General features: G+C 35.7%; 1 protein-coding gene across 2 annotated transcripts; it reads left to right on the top strand.

Annotated features, from left to right (window-relative positions):
* Positions 1-2,588: 2,588 nt before the first annotated feature.
* Positions 2,589-15,669, top strand: LOC141331377 (transmembrane protein 184B-like). 2 transcript variants are annotated; one of them, XM_073836426.1, is made up of 10 exons: positions 2,589-2,717; positions 3,733-3,963; positions 6,771-6,936; positions 9,897-9,987; positions 10,074-10,149; positions 11,914-12,005; positions 12,108-12,277; positions 12,565-12,759; positions 13,833-13,859; positions 15,174-15,669. In XM_073836426.1, exons 2-10 carry the CDS (start codon positions 3,733-3,735, stop codon positions 15,368-15,370), a joined length of 1,245 nt encoding a protein of 414 aa, XP_073692527.1. In that variant the 5' UTR covers positions 2,589-2,717; the 3' UTR covers positions 15,371-15,669. The 2 variants fall into 2 exon arrangements, with proteins under 2 accessions (XP_073692527.1, XP_073692521.1); XM_073836420.1 differs by having other exon boundaries at positions 2,641-3,963.
* Positions 15,670-16,650: the final 981 nt, after the last annotated feature.

The raw sequence follows: 16,650 nt of genomic DNA, 5'->3' as shown, positions 1-16,650 counted from the left end.
TAGATTTGGTCTCAGTTGTAAACTTGTGTGTTTAAAGGCAAAGTTAACTGGTTTACTTTCACTAATTGAGAGTTTCACTTACTGATCTATAATAGAAAATGATATAGATCAGTGGTCTCTTTCATGCATTTTATTTGAAATGTCTTGCTTATGTAGATGTTTTGATTTGTAATTTGTAATTTGATTTGTAAATCACTTAATCAAATAAGTACTGTAGATGCTACTGAATGCACATTGAAAGAGATTTTTTCCATATAAAGTATGAGTCTGTATTATTACTCATTATGGATTATTCTCTCAGCTCAGCTGCTAACCTGCCAGTATAAGAGGTAAGTTAACAGGTTTTTGTTCAGTCATGTAAATTAAACCAATGTCCTCATCTTTTGGATTGAGATTATTTTGCTTTTATGTAATTAAAGATTATAGATCATCAAACCATTTATTTGCATTAGATACTCGTTAATGCGCTTTAGTTATAAATGTCAAGTTTTGTGTGCATCGATACATACAGTATGAGTCTCAGTTTGTATGATTAAAAAGTGTTAAAAAACCCTGGAAGTTATGTAACGATAAAAACATACAGAAACACTGCTACAGGTAAGGTCAAAAGTTTACATCCCCCTTTCACAACCTGCAAAATGTTTATTATTTTACCAAAATAAGAGGGATCATATAAAACACATGTTATTGTTTATTTAACACTGACCTGACTATATTAACTAAAATAAGCCTGGCTTATTTGGTAAACTTGTTTTATGGACCACCCCTCTGGTCTAGATCCAGACTATTACTTACATCCCACTGGCACAACTTAACCCTGCCCCTTTGGCACAAATCACCCCAGCCCGACAATTTTGAAAGACTAGCATGATCCAGCAGTTTAGAGCTAACATTATGCTAACTGTATAGACTAACTGTCTACTAACTTGCCTACTAAAGCATTAAAATGTGTCAAATATTTTCAAACCTGTCTATGATTGTTCAGACGCATCAATCAAAAAACTGGATCGTATACATTTTACTTTTAAAGGCAAAAAAATGTTTTTTGAGCTAAAATGTGCTTAGCCCTCATGCCATGTGTCTCTCTTCTTTGAGGGATGGGATAATTGGATGGCTCTTTACAAGTATGTGATCACATGACCAATTTCTTCTATGATTTTCTAGAAACAAGGGGTGGAACTACTTCCCCTGGGCACAAATCACCCCACTCTCCCCTAAAAATAGTTTATGTGAAATATCCCATTCAGGTCAGTATAGCATGCATTTTGTATGATCCCTCTTATTTTGCTAAAATAATTAACATTTTGCAAATTCTGAGGGGCATGTAAACTTTTGACCTCACCTGTATATGCTAAAATCTAGCTAAAAATTCGTTTTGCGGTTACACCGAGGGATTATAAAACTCTTTCGGTTTCAGTTTAATTTTTAAGGGTCGAGTTAAAAAAAGGTGATGCTTTTACTTTGCTATCTTGTACAACTTATGCATCTTCAATACAGTGCCTTGCAAACTTATTCATACCCCTTCATTTTTTTCACATTTTGCTGCCTTATGTTAAACTACTTTAAATAACTTTTTTCCCCACATCAATAATGGCAAAGCAAAAAATAGTTTTTTTTTAACATTGGTGCAAATTTATTAAAAATAAAAAAAACTGAAAAGATCCCGTTGCATAAGTATTCATACCCTTTTCTGGGACACTTGAAATTTAGCTCAGGAGCATTCATATTGCTTCTAGATGTTACTACACTATGAGTGGAGTTAAACTGTGGCAAATTCATTTGAATGAGTCTGATTTAGAAAGGCACACGCCTCTCAGAAAATATCTAACAGCTGAAAATGCATATCAGAGCAAAAACCAAGTCCTGAGGTCAAGATAACTGCCTGTAGAGCTCAGTGACAGACTTGCCTTAAGGCAATGATCTAGGGAAGAGTTCAGAAAAAAATCTGCTGCATTGAAGGAAATAGCATTCTCCATAATGGAAGACGACTGGAACAACTAGGGCTCTAGAAAATGTCTGCCAGCCCCCATCCAAGCTGACAGAGATTGAGAGGTGAAAAGGTGAGGCAAAGAATGGCAGATAATTGCCAAATGCAGATGTGCAAAGCTTATCACATCATACCCAAAAAGACTTGAGGCTGTAAAGGTGCTTCAACTATGTACTGAGTTAAGGGTATGAATATTATGCAATGTACTTATTTCAGTGTTTTATTTTTAATACATTTGTAAAATTTGCAAATCTGGTTTTGTGCTTTGCCATTTTTATGGTGTATGGAGTGTAAACTGATGTGGGGAAAAACTAATTTAAGTTTAACATAATGCTGCAACAAAACAAAATGTGAAAAAAAGAAGAAGGGGTATGAATACTTTTGCAAGGCGCTGTATAGGCCTATACTAAAACGAAACTTGTATTTTTAAGACAGTGTCTTGTCTTTATATTTGTCTTCCATTGTTTACCCAAACAGGTGTGTCCAAACTGCTGCCGTGTTCGTATGCACATCTATTTAGCATTATTTAATGTGTGCTAATGACTTATTAATGAATGTTATTATGAGGTGTCGCCTAGCGGACTCGCCCCTTGTTCCAGCTTGAGAGCTGCTGCGGGCTTGATGACGTCACTGAGAGTGAACGCTAGCGGACGGAACGCATCGTGAAACAAAACATCATGCGGGATATCGCGACCTAAGAGCTGCAGATGAGCGGAAACCACTAAATAACGTGAGTACGATTGTGTTTTGTTGTTGTAGGTTGAGAAGATGTGTCTCAAATTATCCAAGAGCAGCTGGATGAGAGAAACAACAACAGCATCAGCATCAGCGCATCCTCTCGCGACGCGACACTGCAGCGTTCTCGTTATAATCCGCTGTAATGGTCGGGTAAATCATAATCGCTGTCCTTTGTAAGTATCGTTAGATTGTAAAGTCGCCGATTTATTTCTACAATGATTCTCATCATGCGATTTAAAAAGATGCAGAGATTGAGATTCTCTTTAATACTGTTTTTAAACATGGTTCCCTGCCAATACCACGTTTTTGGACTTGTCCTTTAATAACACCCCAGACTATTTTAGTACTTTGCGGTGATACATTGTGTACCTTGTAAATATCATAGTGAGAAGACACTGCGTACCATAGTTTAGTGCATCAACGAACCACCACAGTTTATTTTTGTAAGTGTATGATGATAATACTTTAATCCAGCATAACTGACTGACCATTAAACCAGATTGTCTTGATTTAAAGCGATAGTTCACTTAAAATAAAATAGTGTCATTTACTACATGTAGAGCTGCTAGTATGTGTGATCTTTTGAGATGTTCAAACATGAGCTCAGATTCTATCAGTAGTGTTTTTCTATCAGTCGTGTTGTGATGCTGCGGTCTCCAGACGACTGGGTTGACATGGCAACACTGAGACCATCCACTTCCTGGAAGAGAGTCGTGAATCACACACAGGGTTCAGATCATGCCATTGATGCTTTATCATCACTCTTGGAGGAAGATGTCTGGCTAATTCTTATATACCATCAATGCATATAATGGAATTATTATGATACCCATGTTCACAAAATTATCATAAGTCTTCGGGTAAGTGTTCTAAGGCTTTTGTATGAGTCACACACTGTACATCCTCAAGTTTCACTACTGAAACCTCTTTTTAGATGATTTGTTATAACTAAAATGAGCTTCTCCCCCTGGTGTGTTTGCTGTGTTCTGATTGGCTCTCGTCCGCAGATGGCTCTGCTGTGGAGGAGGGGCGTGTCACTATCGGGGCGCTCAGGGAACGACTCTCTGGTTGGCATGGCACCAGGGCCCGGGGTCGTTACGGTGGCCCCTGGGGGTCACAACAGGTCGTGGGAGACGCCGGTGGTCACCCCAGAGACGCCCATCTTTCTCATGACCCCCGCCGCTCAGACCATATCTGGGATCTTCACCTGGACGGCTCTGCTGCTCACCTGCCAACAGGTATCACATATAAATTCATATTCAGAAACGTATTCCTTACACTGAACCCTGAGAAACCTCCTCTAGACTTTTAGACTCCACTACAAAGCAGACATTACATATATTTATATATTTGGCCCTGGACTGCAAAACTAGTCATAAGTAGCAGGGGTATATTTGTAGCAGTAGCCAACAATACATTGTATGGGTCAAAATGATAGATTTTGCTTTTATGCCAAAAATTAGGGTATTATGTAAAGATCATCTCAATTTAAAAAAAAAAAAGACTCTTAAGACTGGTTTTGTGGTCCAGGGTCACATTTATGTAATAAAAAGGTAACACAGATGAAATATGTACTCTTAATAAAACTTTTTTTTTTAATTAGTTCTAGAACACTAGAAAAAACATGGAGAAAACATAGAGAAAAACAGCTGTGGTGCTCTGTTTTCTGAAAAAAGTACAGTAGAGAGACTTCAGCACTCATAATGCATTGGGCTCAAAAATTTCCATTGGGGATACGGAAATATAGATGTACAATCGGTAGTTTTCACAAAAGACGACTGTTGGTTACGTTAGCTGATAAATAAATGTAAATATATATGTTTATTTATATATTTGTGTAAATTTATATGTAATACAAACTTTTTCACAAGGCTGGTTGGAAATCTGCAAGCTTATAATTTTAAGCAGTCATATATTATTCATTTAATCATGTTTCACAAGGTCCAATAATGTGATCTCTTTTTAAAAAAAATAAAATATTTTCATACACTGTGAAAAAACAAACAAAAAGTCAGCCTAAAATAATTTGTTACCCTGCTGCCTTAACATTTTAAGTTTAGTCAACTTGAAATGTTAAGTTGTACTTAGTGGCAACTTCGAAATATGAGTTGACTAAAAAAATTGGGTTAGTTAAACTTAATAGCTGTGTTTGTTACCCAGCTGCCTTAAGTTGAATCACTCAAATATTTAAATTGTTACTTAGTATAACTTAATATTTCAAGTTGGCTAAACTTAAAATAGCCAGGTAACAAATTATTTTAAGTTGACTCAACAAATAGTTTTTACAGTGTATATTTTATCATCTCTAAGGGTCATTCTATGGAATTGTCAATTTTTCTGTCCCCAGCCTTTACAGAAATGTTACACTTTAAAAACACGTTAGGGTTGCAGTTTTCTTTATATTTTAAAACAAAACAATATGTTATTTGAACAATTACACCTTTTTGAGCCATTAATGTGGCAGTATTTGTTTTTTTAAATTAATTACATTGAATTCTAAGTACCTCAAAACTTCTCATCCCACAGCCATGTACAGAGGGAAAGTGCTTTATTTTGTATTTCTACTATTTAAAACACAATAATGTATTCATAACTATCAAATAAATTATGGAAATGGCGTAAAAGAAAAAAAACTAAATGCCAAATAAATGTTCAGCAATAAACTGTATAAAAAAACTAGTGGAGTTGTGTCACTGGTGTTACCGTTTAGCAAAAATTGTTTATTTTGAAGTAAAAACCACACTGATGACATTACTGAAAAGACCAATGTTAAGGCCACTGTCTCTTTTCAGTTAATTTTCTTATTTATCCCATGATTTCTTATGAAGCTTTTAGTTGAAGTCACTGGTATGGCCTACTTTGTTAGGAAATTGTAAAAAAAAAAAAAAAAAAAAAAAACTACAATAAAAATGGATTAAACTACTTAATTTAGTGAGTATACCATGGATGACAACAATGTGGTTTGATAACTAAATGTCACTGGTGTCACCTTCCTTATTGGTAACACCAGTGAAGATCAGTATACAATACTGCCCTCCAAAGGCAAAGTGCAGTAACTACACATTTGGTCAACATTTAGTTAACGCTTAAAATGGGCTTTGTGGTAACTGTTTTGTCTTGTGGCAAAGTCTCCTGGTTCAGTTTTGTCCCGTTTCAGAGAAATGAGAGTGCCAACATGTTTGACTAACTGGCGTAACAACTTTAAAGGCATTTTTCTCAGTTTCAGTGTTGGTGTAGTTACTGCACTTTGCCTTTGGAGGGCAGAATATTTTATAAAAACCTTTAGTAGTGCCAAAGAAGGTAACACTACTGACAAAAATGGTACATGTGGTCTTCAAATAATTACAACAAAAATCATTAAGCTGTCATTTATATGTATTCATAGTCAAAAGGTAATCTAATAATGTGGTCTAAGTTTAAATGCTAGCAAAAGAAATACATTTTAAGACATCTTGCCATACCAAAAGTGGACATTTCTGTAGAATGACCCATAAATGTGTAAAATATGTTAATGGTATACAAGTCTTAGCTAATGCTGTAAACTATTACTCATTACTCTATTACACAAGACAGTTGTAACATTAACTTCTAAATGTATTGTAATGATCACATTACATAATATATCTGTATTATACAATGGCAAAGGAGGATCATGAGCAGTTGCTCTGGCAACAAGTGGCATGAGCAGAGGTGGTTGCATAGCAACAGCATTCAGAACTCTGTGTGTGTGTTTTGTGATAGTTCAGCTTATATGAATCTGTAAAAACCCACACATACACACACAAAAGTTGTGCTGACAGAAGAGCCACCTGCTCCATTTACACACAGACACGCTTTTGATTCACGTGTGTTTGACAAACAAACACATCTAACTTACACAGGAAGGTCTGTTTTTGCTCAGTGCAATGATTGTTTTATGTGCAAAGCAGCATCAATATATGCTGCATGCATATTGATGAAGAATAATAAACCGCATAATATGAGTAGGCATGATAATAAATATGAAAGTAAGCGTTATTAACGTCTTGTCTTGTCTGTGTTTCAGATCTACATGCACTTGCGCTACTATAACACTCCTAATGAGCAGCGGCACATCGTTCGCATCCTCTTCATCGTGCCGATCTACGCCTTCGAATCGTGGCTCAGTCTGCTGTTCTTCACTAATGAGGAGTATTATGTTTACTTTGACACCGTCCGCGACTGCTATGAAGGTCAGACACACATCTGCACTGTTTACAGTTAGAAACTTAATGTAATTAAGGAATTGTGTGACGTTAGTACTTTATGAATCATCTTTGCATAGTTAAATACTGATTTTCACACAACCTTGATGTCCACATAGATCAGCTAATGGCATGTTATATATACACTGCCGCTCAAAAGTTTGGGATCAGTAAGATTTTATTTTTTATTTTTTCAAGTTCCATTTATTTGATCAAAAATACGAAAAAAGAGTAATATTATGAAGTATTATTGCAATTCAAAATAGCATATTTTTATTTTAATAAACTTTAAAATATAATTTATGTGATGCAAAGCTGAATTTTCATCAGCCGTTTCTCACAAGGTCCTTCAGAAATCATTCTAATATACCGATTTATTACGTTTATTATCAATTATGGAAACAGTTGTGCTGCTTAATATTTTTTGGGACCTGTGATCCTTTTTTCAGGATTCTTTGATGAATAAAAAGTTCAAAAGAACAGCGTTTATTCAAAATAGAAACCTTTTCTAATAATATAAGTCTTTACTATGACTTTTTATCAAGTTAACACATCCGTCTTGAATAAAAGTATGAATTTCTTTCAAAGAGAGAAGGAAAGAAAAAAAAATACATACCCCAACTATATATAAGATTTGTGTTAAAACCTGACGGCTTTTTACCTCCACTCGGAATCCTTGCTAAACATGTGTTGCAAATAGCAATAGCGTTTGGTTTTACACCCATCACAAATAAATATAAGACTATAATCACCAGTGGGTGGAAGCAAGTCGCTGTTTTAATGAGTGTTTCATTGAATCATTCACTCATATGATTAATTTAGAACTGCTGATTTATTTAGAAACGAACAAGTGCTTGTTGCTATGAATGGATCATTGAATTACTGGCTGAAGATATTTGTTCAAAAACAGATTTGTTCATCAACAAAACACGGCAGTGCTGCTCTGAGGCGTACAAATGCTCTGATCCAACTTTGTTTGGAACTGTTTTCTTGGGCCAAACAGAAACATGAACGTCTTGTTTGTTGTCTCAATCACATATAACAAATAGACGATAAATATCCCACACCCCTAGTCTGAACTAGGGAACACAAATAAATGATGATTTTTGATCGTGGATGATTAAAATGTCTCCACGATCAGCTTTTGAATAAATACCGTAGTATTGTGCTACAACGTGCCTTCGTCTCAATATACTGTACAACACGACATACATTCACTCATGGGACACTGCACTTATTCGTATTCACAATCACAAAAGTACATTATTTGCATGTGAATTAATGCCTTGTCGGTTAAATAATGTTATTTCATCCGTGCCTGCTCTGGCATGCACTTAATGAGTGCGTAAACCTAAAGCTTTTACGCTAAAAGCCTGTTAAACAGCGCCTGATTACTAAACTAAGCTATCGTTGGCGTCTGATTCGCTAATACTGTGAAAGTGAAAGTCAACAGTTGAAAGAAAAATGGACGCACACCTGTATATTAGATGCGTGCAGCTCTTAAAGCGACAGAACTAAACATGCTGCCGATTGTCATTAAAGGGACAATTCACCCAAAAACGTACTCACTCACATGTTTTTTTTTTTTCTTGTGCTGAACACAAAAGAAGATATTTTGAAGAATGTGGATAACAGTAGCACATTAGAAAAAAAAAAAAAGTAAATAAAATGCTATGGAAATAACTGGGGACCAGCAACTGTTTGGTTACCCACATTATTCAAAATGAGTTTTATGTTCAACATGTTTTATAATTTAAAAAAAAAAAATCACTCACTGCTCTTGACTGAAGAACGTTAATACAGTTGCTTTAATAAGAGTCAATGTATAATTTATGTATATAGTGTACATAGTGTTTTATTTTATTTGATAAATACACCTACTGTACCTGAAAATTAAAGCACTGTTTGTTTTATTCGTATATTATGTGTATTTGTAACATGTAGCCTGTCTTTGTTCTTATTTTTTAATAACAAAGATAAAATAATGACAGATTTTTTTATCTTCGCCCACTTTGGCCTAAACATCTGCCATTGTTTTTGTTTTATATTTTGTAAGGTTTTTGTTTTAAAATAGGGGAATTAGTTTGGCTGTACTGCTTAGACAACTTGTGAAATAGTAAAACCAACATGACAAAGAATCGTGATAAAATCATAAAAACGTGTGATATGATATTTTTGCCATATCACTCACCCCTAGTCTGAACTATAGAAATTCCTGTAGAAACTGATTTACAGTGACTGTTAGTAAGGCATGGAGAGGTATTATCAGGATGTGGTGTCTCATATTTAGTGTCAGGTGATAAATCACAGTGAGGAATGCGATGTTGAGATTTCGGTCACGTCTGGACCCGTTCAGCAGAAACAACACCTGAAATAGCACAGATGCAGTCAGAGTGAACTTTGATTTTTTCGCACAGCTATCTTATTCACTGCTCAAAAGATCTGTTACATTTGTTTAAATTATGAACTGTGTCTTTGATGGCTCTGCTAAAAATCAGGAACAGACCCAAATGAGTCAGTACAGTCTTAAAATAAAGGTGCTTCACGATGCCATACAAGAACCTTTTTATTTTGTCTAAATGGTTCCATAAAGAACCTTTAACATCTGAAGAACCTTTCTGTTTCACAAAAGGTTTTTTTTGTGGCTATAGAAGGTCCTTCAGATTATAAAAAGGTAAGAAAGAGATGGTTCTTTAAAGAGCCTTTGAATGAATGGTTCTTTGTGGAACTAAAAATGGTATTTATATGGCATCGCTGTGTGAAGAACCTTTTGAAGCACCTTTATTTTTAAGAGTGTAGTCATCTAGTAACAGTCTCCAAAAGCTCATATTGAGACTGGAGTCTTCATGATCTTTAGTTCTTTAGTTTTCTAGGATGAATCATTGTGATATAACTAAGATTTGACTGGTTGTGATGGTGTTGATTCATGTGACTGTGTGTTTCTGCAGCGTTTGTCATCTATAACTTCTTGAGTTTGTGTTACGAGTATCTGGGTGGCGAGAGCGCCATCATGGCTGAGATCAGAGGAAAACCAATCCAGTGAGTTCAGCGTTTACCCTTCTTTGTTTCTTTGTCACATGTTATATCAGGTGATCTGAGCTGTGTTTGTGTGTGCTTTCATTCAGGTCCAGTTGTGTTTACGGCACTTGTTGTCTGTGGGGAAGAACTTACTCCATCGGCTTTCTGCGCTTCTGCAAACAGGTATCAGAAACACAAAATGTGTTTGACCATTCATACGGAGTAGTAAAAAAAAAATCTTGAAAATCTGGTTTCACTCATATTCCGATTGCTTAAATGTGTATTTCACTTTCAGAAAACAAAAATGTACAGATAATGTACTCACCCCCTTGTCATCCAAGATGTTCATGTCTTTCTTCAGTCGTAAGGAAATTATGTTTTTTAACAAAACATTTCACACTCACAAGTTTTCACCAGATTCAACTTAAAAACCGAAGTTCAGCAGCTGCCTTATTTTTTTTAAGTTAAATCAGCTTAAAACTACAAGTCATTTTAACTTATTACAATAAAAATGAGTTGACATAACTTAATGGCTCAAGTTGATTTTACTTAAAATCTTAAGCGATCGCCGCCATCTTGAATGTAGTCACGATAAGACGAGTGACGAGCAGGAAGGAAACTACAACCTGATAAGTTGAAAACCTGATACGTTCCTTCCTGCTCGTCACTCGACTTATCGTGACTACATTCAAGATGGCAGCGATCGCTTAACTTCTTGCAGTTACTGTCTGTATAAATCTTCTCGTAAATAAACTACCGGTGCTTTTTATGAGTTCTCAATGTCTCGTTTTAAATGTCAGGGCCCTTGGAAGTCTACCAATGAAGTGTGGAGCTACTTTGTGCCTCGTAAATGGCGTAAAACAGTGATTTATTTACATGACTACTTCGATGCCCCATTGACTCTCATTGACAAGCTGTTGTGAGCATCGGCTAACTGACCCCAGATTTCGGACAGCAGTGGACAAGACGAGATGAGATGTGCAAGGTACGTTCACACTCGGTATCATGATTCAATACACTTTAGGTCAATATCACACCGGAGTTCTCCTTTAAGTTGAAACTGGTTAAAACTTTTTACAGTGCAGGATTTCTCTCTATATGATGTACTTCTATGGTGCCCATCAGTTTGAACTTTCAAAATGCAGCTTTAAATGGCTCTAAACGATCACAGCTGAGGAAAGAAGGGTCTTATCTAGCAAAAGATTGGTCATTTTCTAAAAACAATGCAATTTATATACTATTTAATCTCAAATGCTAGTCTTGTCTAGCTCTGTGTGTACTCTGTGTTGAGATGAAAAAGTATATAAATTGTTAATGTTTTTGGAAAAGAACCGATCGTTTAACTAGATAAGACCCTTCTTCCTCGGCTGGGATCATTTAGAGCCCTTTAAAACTGCATTTTGGAAGTTCAAACTCGGGGAACCATAGAAGTCCATTATATGGAGAGAAATCCTGAAATGTTTTTCTCAAAAGACATAATTTCCTTTATGACCAAAGAAAGAAAGACATGAACATCTTGGACGACAAGGGGGTGAGTATATCATCTGTAAATTTTTGTTCTGAAAGTGAACCACTCTTTTAATGACTGTAAAAATGTACATGATAACAAATATTTTTTTTTATAAATTTAATAAAATAGCAAGAAAGCTGAAATATGATTATAAGTAAACATATATATTATGTGTATTAATTAAAATAATTAAAATAAAAAAATAATAAAAACCTACAAAAAAAAAATCTAGAATTATAATTCTCTGAACATGATCAAACTGTATGCTATTCAGTGGTTATCCCACATTATTTCTTGTTCAGAAATGATGTGTGTACGTTTACCTTGACATCTGACCTTGATTTGGCAGCAAAGGTTTTAAAAAAAATAATGTTGATTAATGAAAGGGTGTTGTCTTTTGTGTTTTAATGAATCAGTTAAATGTCTGTGTATCTCAGGCGACGCTGCAGTTCTGTGTGGTGAAGCCGCTGATGGCCATGATCACCGTCATCCTGCAGGCCTTCGGGAAATACAGAGATGGAGACTTCAAGTGCGTCTGTTTATCTCAGTCATCACACACACAGACACAGATATCAGTAATTGTTTTATAAGGGATTGATAGTAAACAGATCTCTGTCTGTCTGTGTTTCAGCGCTGCCAGTGGCTATTTATACGTGACCATCATCTATAACATCTCGGTCAGTCTGTCTCTCTACGCTCTCTTCCTCTTCTACTTCGCCACTCGTGATCTGCTGGAGCCGTATGGCCCCATGCTGAAGTTCCTCATGGTCAAATCCGTCATCTTCCTCTCCTTCTGGCAGGGTGAGTCTTCATCACGTCTTCCTTCATCAGCACATCGGTATTATCCTGCAATCTGACAATTGATTTGAACTGATTTTCCCAAGTTACACAACTGATTATCTCGAGGTTTGTGGGACGTTTCATGTAAATCAAAGTTTGAAGATCGTGTTTGAATTTTGAGTTTTGTCTGAGGATTTGCTCAATTGATCACTTCTATGACTTCTGCATTTGACTGTTAGACATTCACAAATGTTTAGGCAATGCGATGAAGTGCCGTCTGAGTTGAACTGTAATTTTGTGTGCTGTAGGAATGCTGCTGGCGATTCTGGAGAAATGTGGCACGATTCCTCGCATAAACTCTCCTGATGTCAGCGTCGGGGAGGGGACTGTTGCTGCAGGCTACCAGAACTTCATCATCTGCATCGAGATGTTTTTTGCTGCTCTGGCGCTCAGACACGCGTTCACATACAAGGTCTACATGGACAAGAGACTCGAGATTCAGGGTAACTGCATTTGTAGTGATATTTTTTGATACGGTTTATACGATTAGTTTTGACTATGGTAGAAATTAACCTTTTCAAAGCTTCGAATCAGTTGAACGAAACACTACACGCTTATGACACCTGCTGGTCAAAACAGTGTAGATGCAACAAAATTTCATGCCAAAAAAAGTGCTTTTACCAACCCAATGCAAATGATTTCTTAAAAATATAGACCTTTTTCCTGAGTAAATGATGAGTGCCGCCATTACGAATTCTAACGTCAGATTGAATGCTTTTCTGTTCAGGTCTCCATAAGAACCCATTCAAATAGAGTCCATCTGTTTTTAATGTAGGTAATGTCCGCAGCTTTGTGTCATCTACACACTCATTAAAGTGAGGCACTGACAAATGACGGTCATTGCGACATTGCAAAGTGATTGCAAAGTGGAGCCATGTGCTATTTAAAAATATTTGAATAGGTTTAACATTACATTATTAACAATAATTTGACTACAAACAATGGAGACCGGAAATGCAAAGCATTCTTTCGGGTAAGAGACTTAATTCAGCATTCAGATAAAAAGTCTATAATACAATAAAATGCAATTCAAATAACATTTTCGAAACTGTTATGATGTAATGAAGCCTCGTTTACTGAAACCTCTTGCTTTTACAGTTTGAGACGCTTTCTGAACCACTGTTTCGAAACATATGATTTGCAAACGTTTCAAAACTTCATGAAGCAGTGTTTTAAAAGCGGCCTTCGCTAGTGCAGACTAGATTCTGATTCACAAACTCAATTTGATTTCAGTTCAGTTCTGATTCTTTTGGATGTATTTCAGTTTCACACTTGTTGCCATGGCGCTGAGAGTCTGTGAAAGATGTATTTTAGCTTTATAAATGTGCGAAATCTTCAATGTTTCTAACTGATCTTTCTCTTTTCCTTCCTCTCTGTCATTTGCCATCCCTCATTCCTGGGTTTGTTTCTGTTTTAAAACCTTGATTTCAATGGGAATGTGCTGTCATTTGGTCTGTTTCGTCTGTTTTCGTTTGTTTGTTTCTCTGTGTTTTGTGTCCATCTCTGTTTCTCTCAGGTTGTGTTCCTGTCTATGGCCAATACGGTAGGTTTACTCGATTTTATGTTTTCACTTTGTGCATTAAATGGAAACTTGTTTAACTTGTGTTCATTTTTAGCTATTATTATTTTTTTATCTTTTTGTTTCTTTTTATAGTTTTCTTTTTTTAAAGCTGAAGTGATTTTGTTGTGTTTGCCAATTTTATAATAGGTTTTTCTTTAAATGCAGGTGTTTTTCCAATTAAATACTCTCTAGTTTGAGACCCAGCTGTAATGCTGATGATTAAAAAATAGCAAGGGAAATAACTTTTTTTTACAAAAAAATTTATAAAGAAAAGTTTATATTTCTATAACATTTCCCTTAATTTGTATATTATTACCTTGTGTTGTATTTGAGTCATTTGACATTTTGGAAATAAATATAGATTTTTATTTTATTTATTTATGGCAGTGGCTATTTACACAAAGTGAAAATAGCAGTATTTTATTAGCAATATGCAAAGTGCAAAAAGGTATATTCTATTTACACTTTTAAAATAGCAGTATTTTCTTCTATTTAAACTTCTTGTTGCAAATAGTGGCAATAATCTGCATCTCAGTATTGTAGTTCATTATAAAACAGTATGCAATAGTCGGCGGCACTAGCCGTGTGGTTAGCGCGCAGGCATGTAGCACCGTTGTGCTCCGGGCATCCCGTGTTCGAATCCTGACTCGAGGACCCTTCCTGATCCCGCCCCCTATCTCTCTCTCCCACTTTGCTACCTGTCCTATCATAATAAAGGCCAAAAAATAAATCATAAAAATCAAATTAAAAAAAACAAGTATGCAATAATAATGTATTGAGTGTAAATTATAATTTGAATTCAATTGTTAAACAGATGCTGGACAATAAAGCCCCCCTGCCCTAACCCTACCCGATACTTTATTTTCAACTTTTTGATTATTTCATTTATTTTTATTGAAAATAAAAGCCTTTCTGATGTTGTACGAGATTTGAAAAAGGTTAAAAAAAAGTTCAGCAAAACGTGGATTCGAACTTGGGTCGATCGCGTCAAAAACACTGTAGAGTTAGCCACTGGAGCTGATATTTGACAGTCGTCTTTTGTAGTTTTGACTAGCCCAATCTCACATTTTTGTGGAGAGTTGGTAAAAAAAAGACACTCTGTTTATATTTATTTATTCAGATTTGTGTAAAAATGTATGGTAAAAAGCTCCAGCCATGGTTTTATCAGGAGCTATTGCCAATTCTTCCTTCAATCCATCCCTCACAAACTTCATATTTGAACAGGGAAAGAAAATTGCTCTGCAACTGGTTTCAGATGTTTGTGTGATGAATAGATCTGTCCGCTGTGTCTCTCAGGTCGTTGTGCTCCCATGAGCATCTCCAGCAGTCTGAAGGAGACGATGAATCCGGGCGACATGCTGCAGGACGCCATCCATAATTTCTCTCCGGCGTATCAGCAGTACACGCAGCAGAGCCGCTCCGAACCGCTGAGTCGCTCCAACAGCTGCAGCAATGAGAAAACACTGCTTCTCAGCTCCGACGACGAGTTCTGATACACTCGCGTTACACAGCTTACATACAAACACTAGTGAGATGATGATGATCACGATGCCTACATAGACAGCACTCATTGGCATCATCAGTGCTCCATAGCGAATGTTCTTCTGACAGAAGGCAGCGAAACAACTGTATGTGTACCTTGAAGTATGTCATTGTGGCTAAAATATTGATAGAAAATACTTGTAACCAGAGCTTCTCAAACCTTCTGGCAAGGTTCTCTCAAAGATATGAACAAACGTTCTTCCAGTAATGTTAATAGAATGTTTGTTCAAACTTATGTTCCCAGAATGTTAGCACAAAATACATTTAAGCATTGTTTATTGAACAATGTCTGCTGAATTGATTTATTTGGAAGTTTGTTTTCCATTTTATTACTTGTTCTGGAATGTTTAGGGAACATTCAAAAGTAGCATTCTCAGAATGTTTGCACAATTATAAAATGGAATGTTCCCTTTTTTAAAATGAAACAAAAAAATAGACGTTCAGAAATAACGTTTGCATAACTTAATGAGAATGCAAGCAAAAGATATTCTTCATACAGCAGATTTTGATTAATATCATATTCTGATCAATATCAATAACCTACTAATTCAGATAAATTATGACGCTATCATTCCCCCAAAATATTAGTACAATACTCTTAAAAATAAGGTGCTTTAGATGGTTCTTCACAGTGATGCCATAGAAGAACATTTTTGGTTCCACAAGGAACCATTCAGTTAAAGATTCTTTAAAGAACCATATCTTTCTTACCTTTTTATAATCTGAAGAACCTTCTTTTGTAACAAAGTACATTTTTTCAAAGGTTGTTTATGGGACCATTTAGACAAAAAAGGTTCTTCTATGGCATCGTGAAGCACCTTTATTTTTAAGAGTGTAGTAGTTTTTAAAATACTGCTTAATATTTATCCCATCTGTTTGGAAATGCTTGAACTTCTCTTTCTGGTTTCATTATCGATATGAGGCTCTAAACTGACGGAATGAGTGTTTGAGTCAAAAACAAACCTCTCTTTAAACTTGACTGCAAGAGATCATACATTTCACAAGTTTTGTCGTGTTTTTAAATGCTTTTTTGCACATTTGGAATCAAACGAAAGACTAAGAATTTGCGTAAAATAATCTTCAGGAGTAAATATATATTCATTTAAATGTGTAGTTTGAGAATCACTGGTTTTAATTCAAACTGGAGCACTGCATGTGTGTCATGAAGCTGCTGTCTGTGAAGAGCGTCTCAAATCACTCACTAATAAGGGTTTAACAGCTGTAGTAGATT

This window comes from Garra rufa, chromosome 1 (genome assembly GCF_049309525.1).
Source record: "Garra rufa chromosome 1, GarRuf1.0, whole genome shotgun sequence".
NCBI classification, from domain to species: Eukaryota; Metazoa; Chordata; class Actinopteri; order Cypriniformes; family Cyprinidae; genus Garra; species Garra rufa.
Note: the sequence above shows the minus strand (reverse complement) of the source record. Positions and strands in the feature narration are given on the sequence as shown.

Bases quoted from the DNA above. Each gene is read 5' to 3' on its own strand.
- LOC141331377 (XM_073836420.1), top strand. From the start codon at position 3,679: ATGAGCTTCTCCCCCTGGTGTGTTTGCTGTGTTCTGATTGGCTCTCGT. The intron at 9,988-10,073 runs GTGAGTTCAGCG...GCTTTCATTCAG, and splicing joins ATCAGAGGAAAACCAATCCA to GTCCAGTTGTGTTTACGGCA. The intron at 12,760-13,832 runs GTAACTGCATTT...TGTTTCTCTCAG, and splicing joins CAAGAGACTCGAGATTCAGG to GTTGTGTTCCTGTCTATGGC.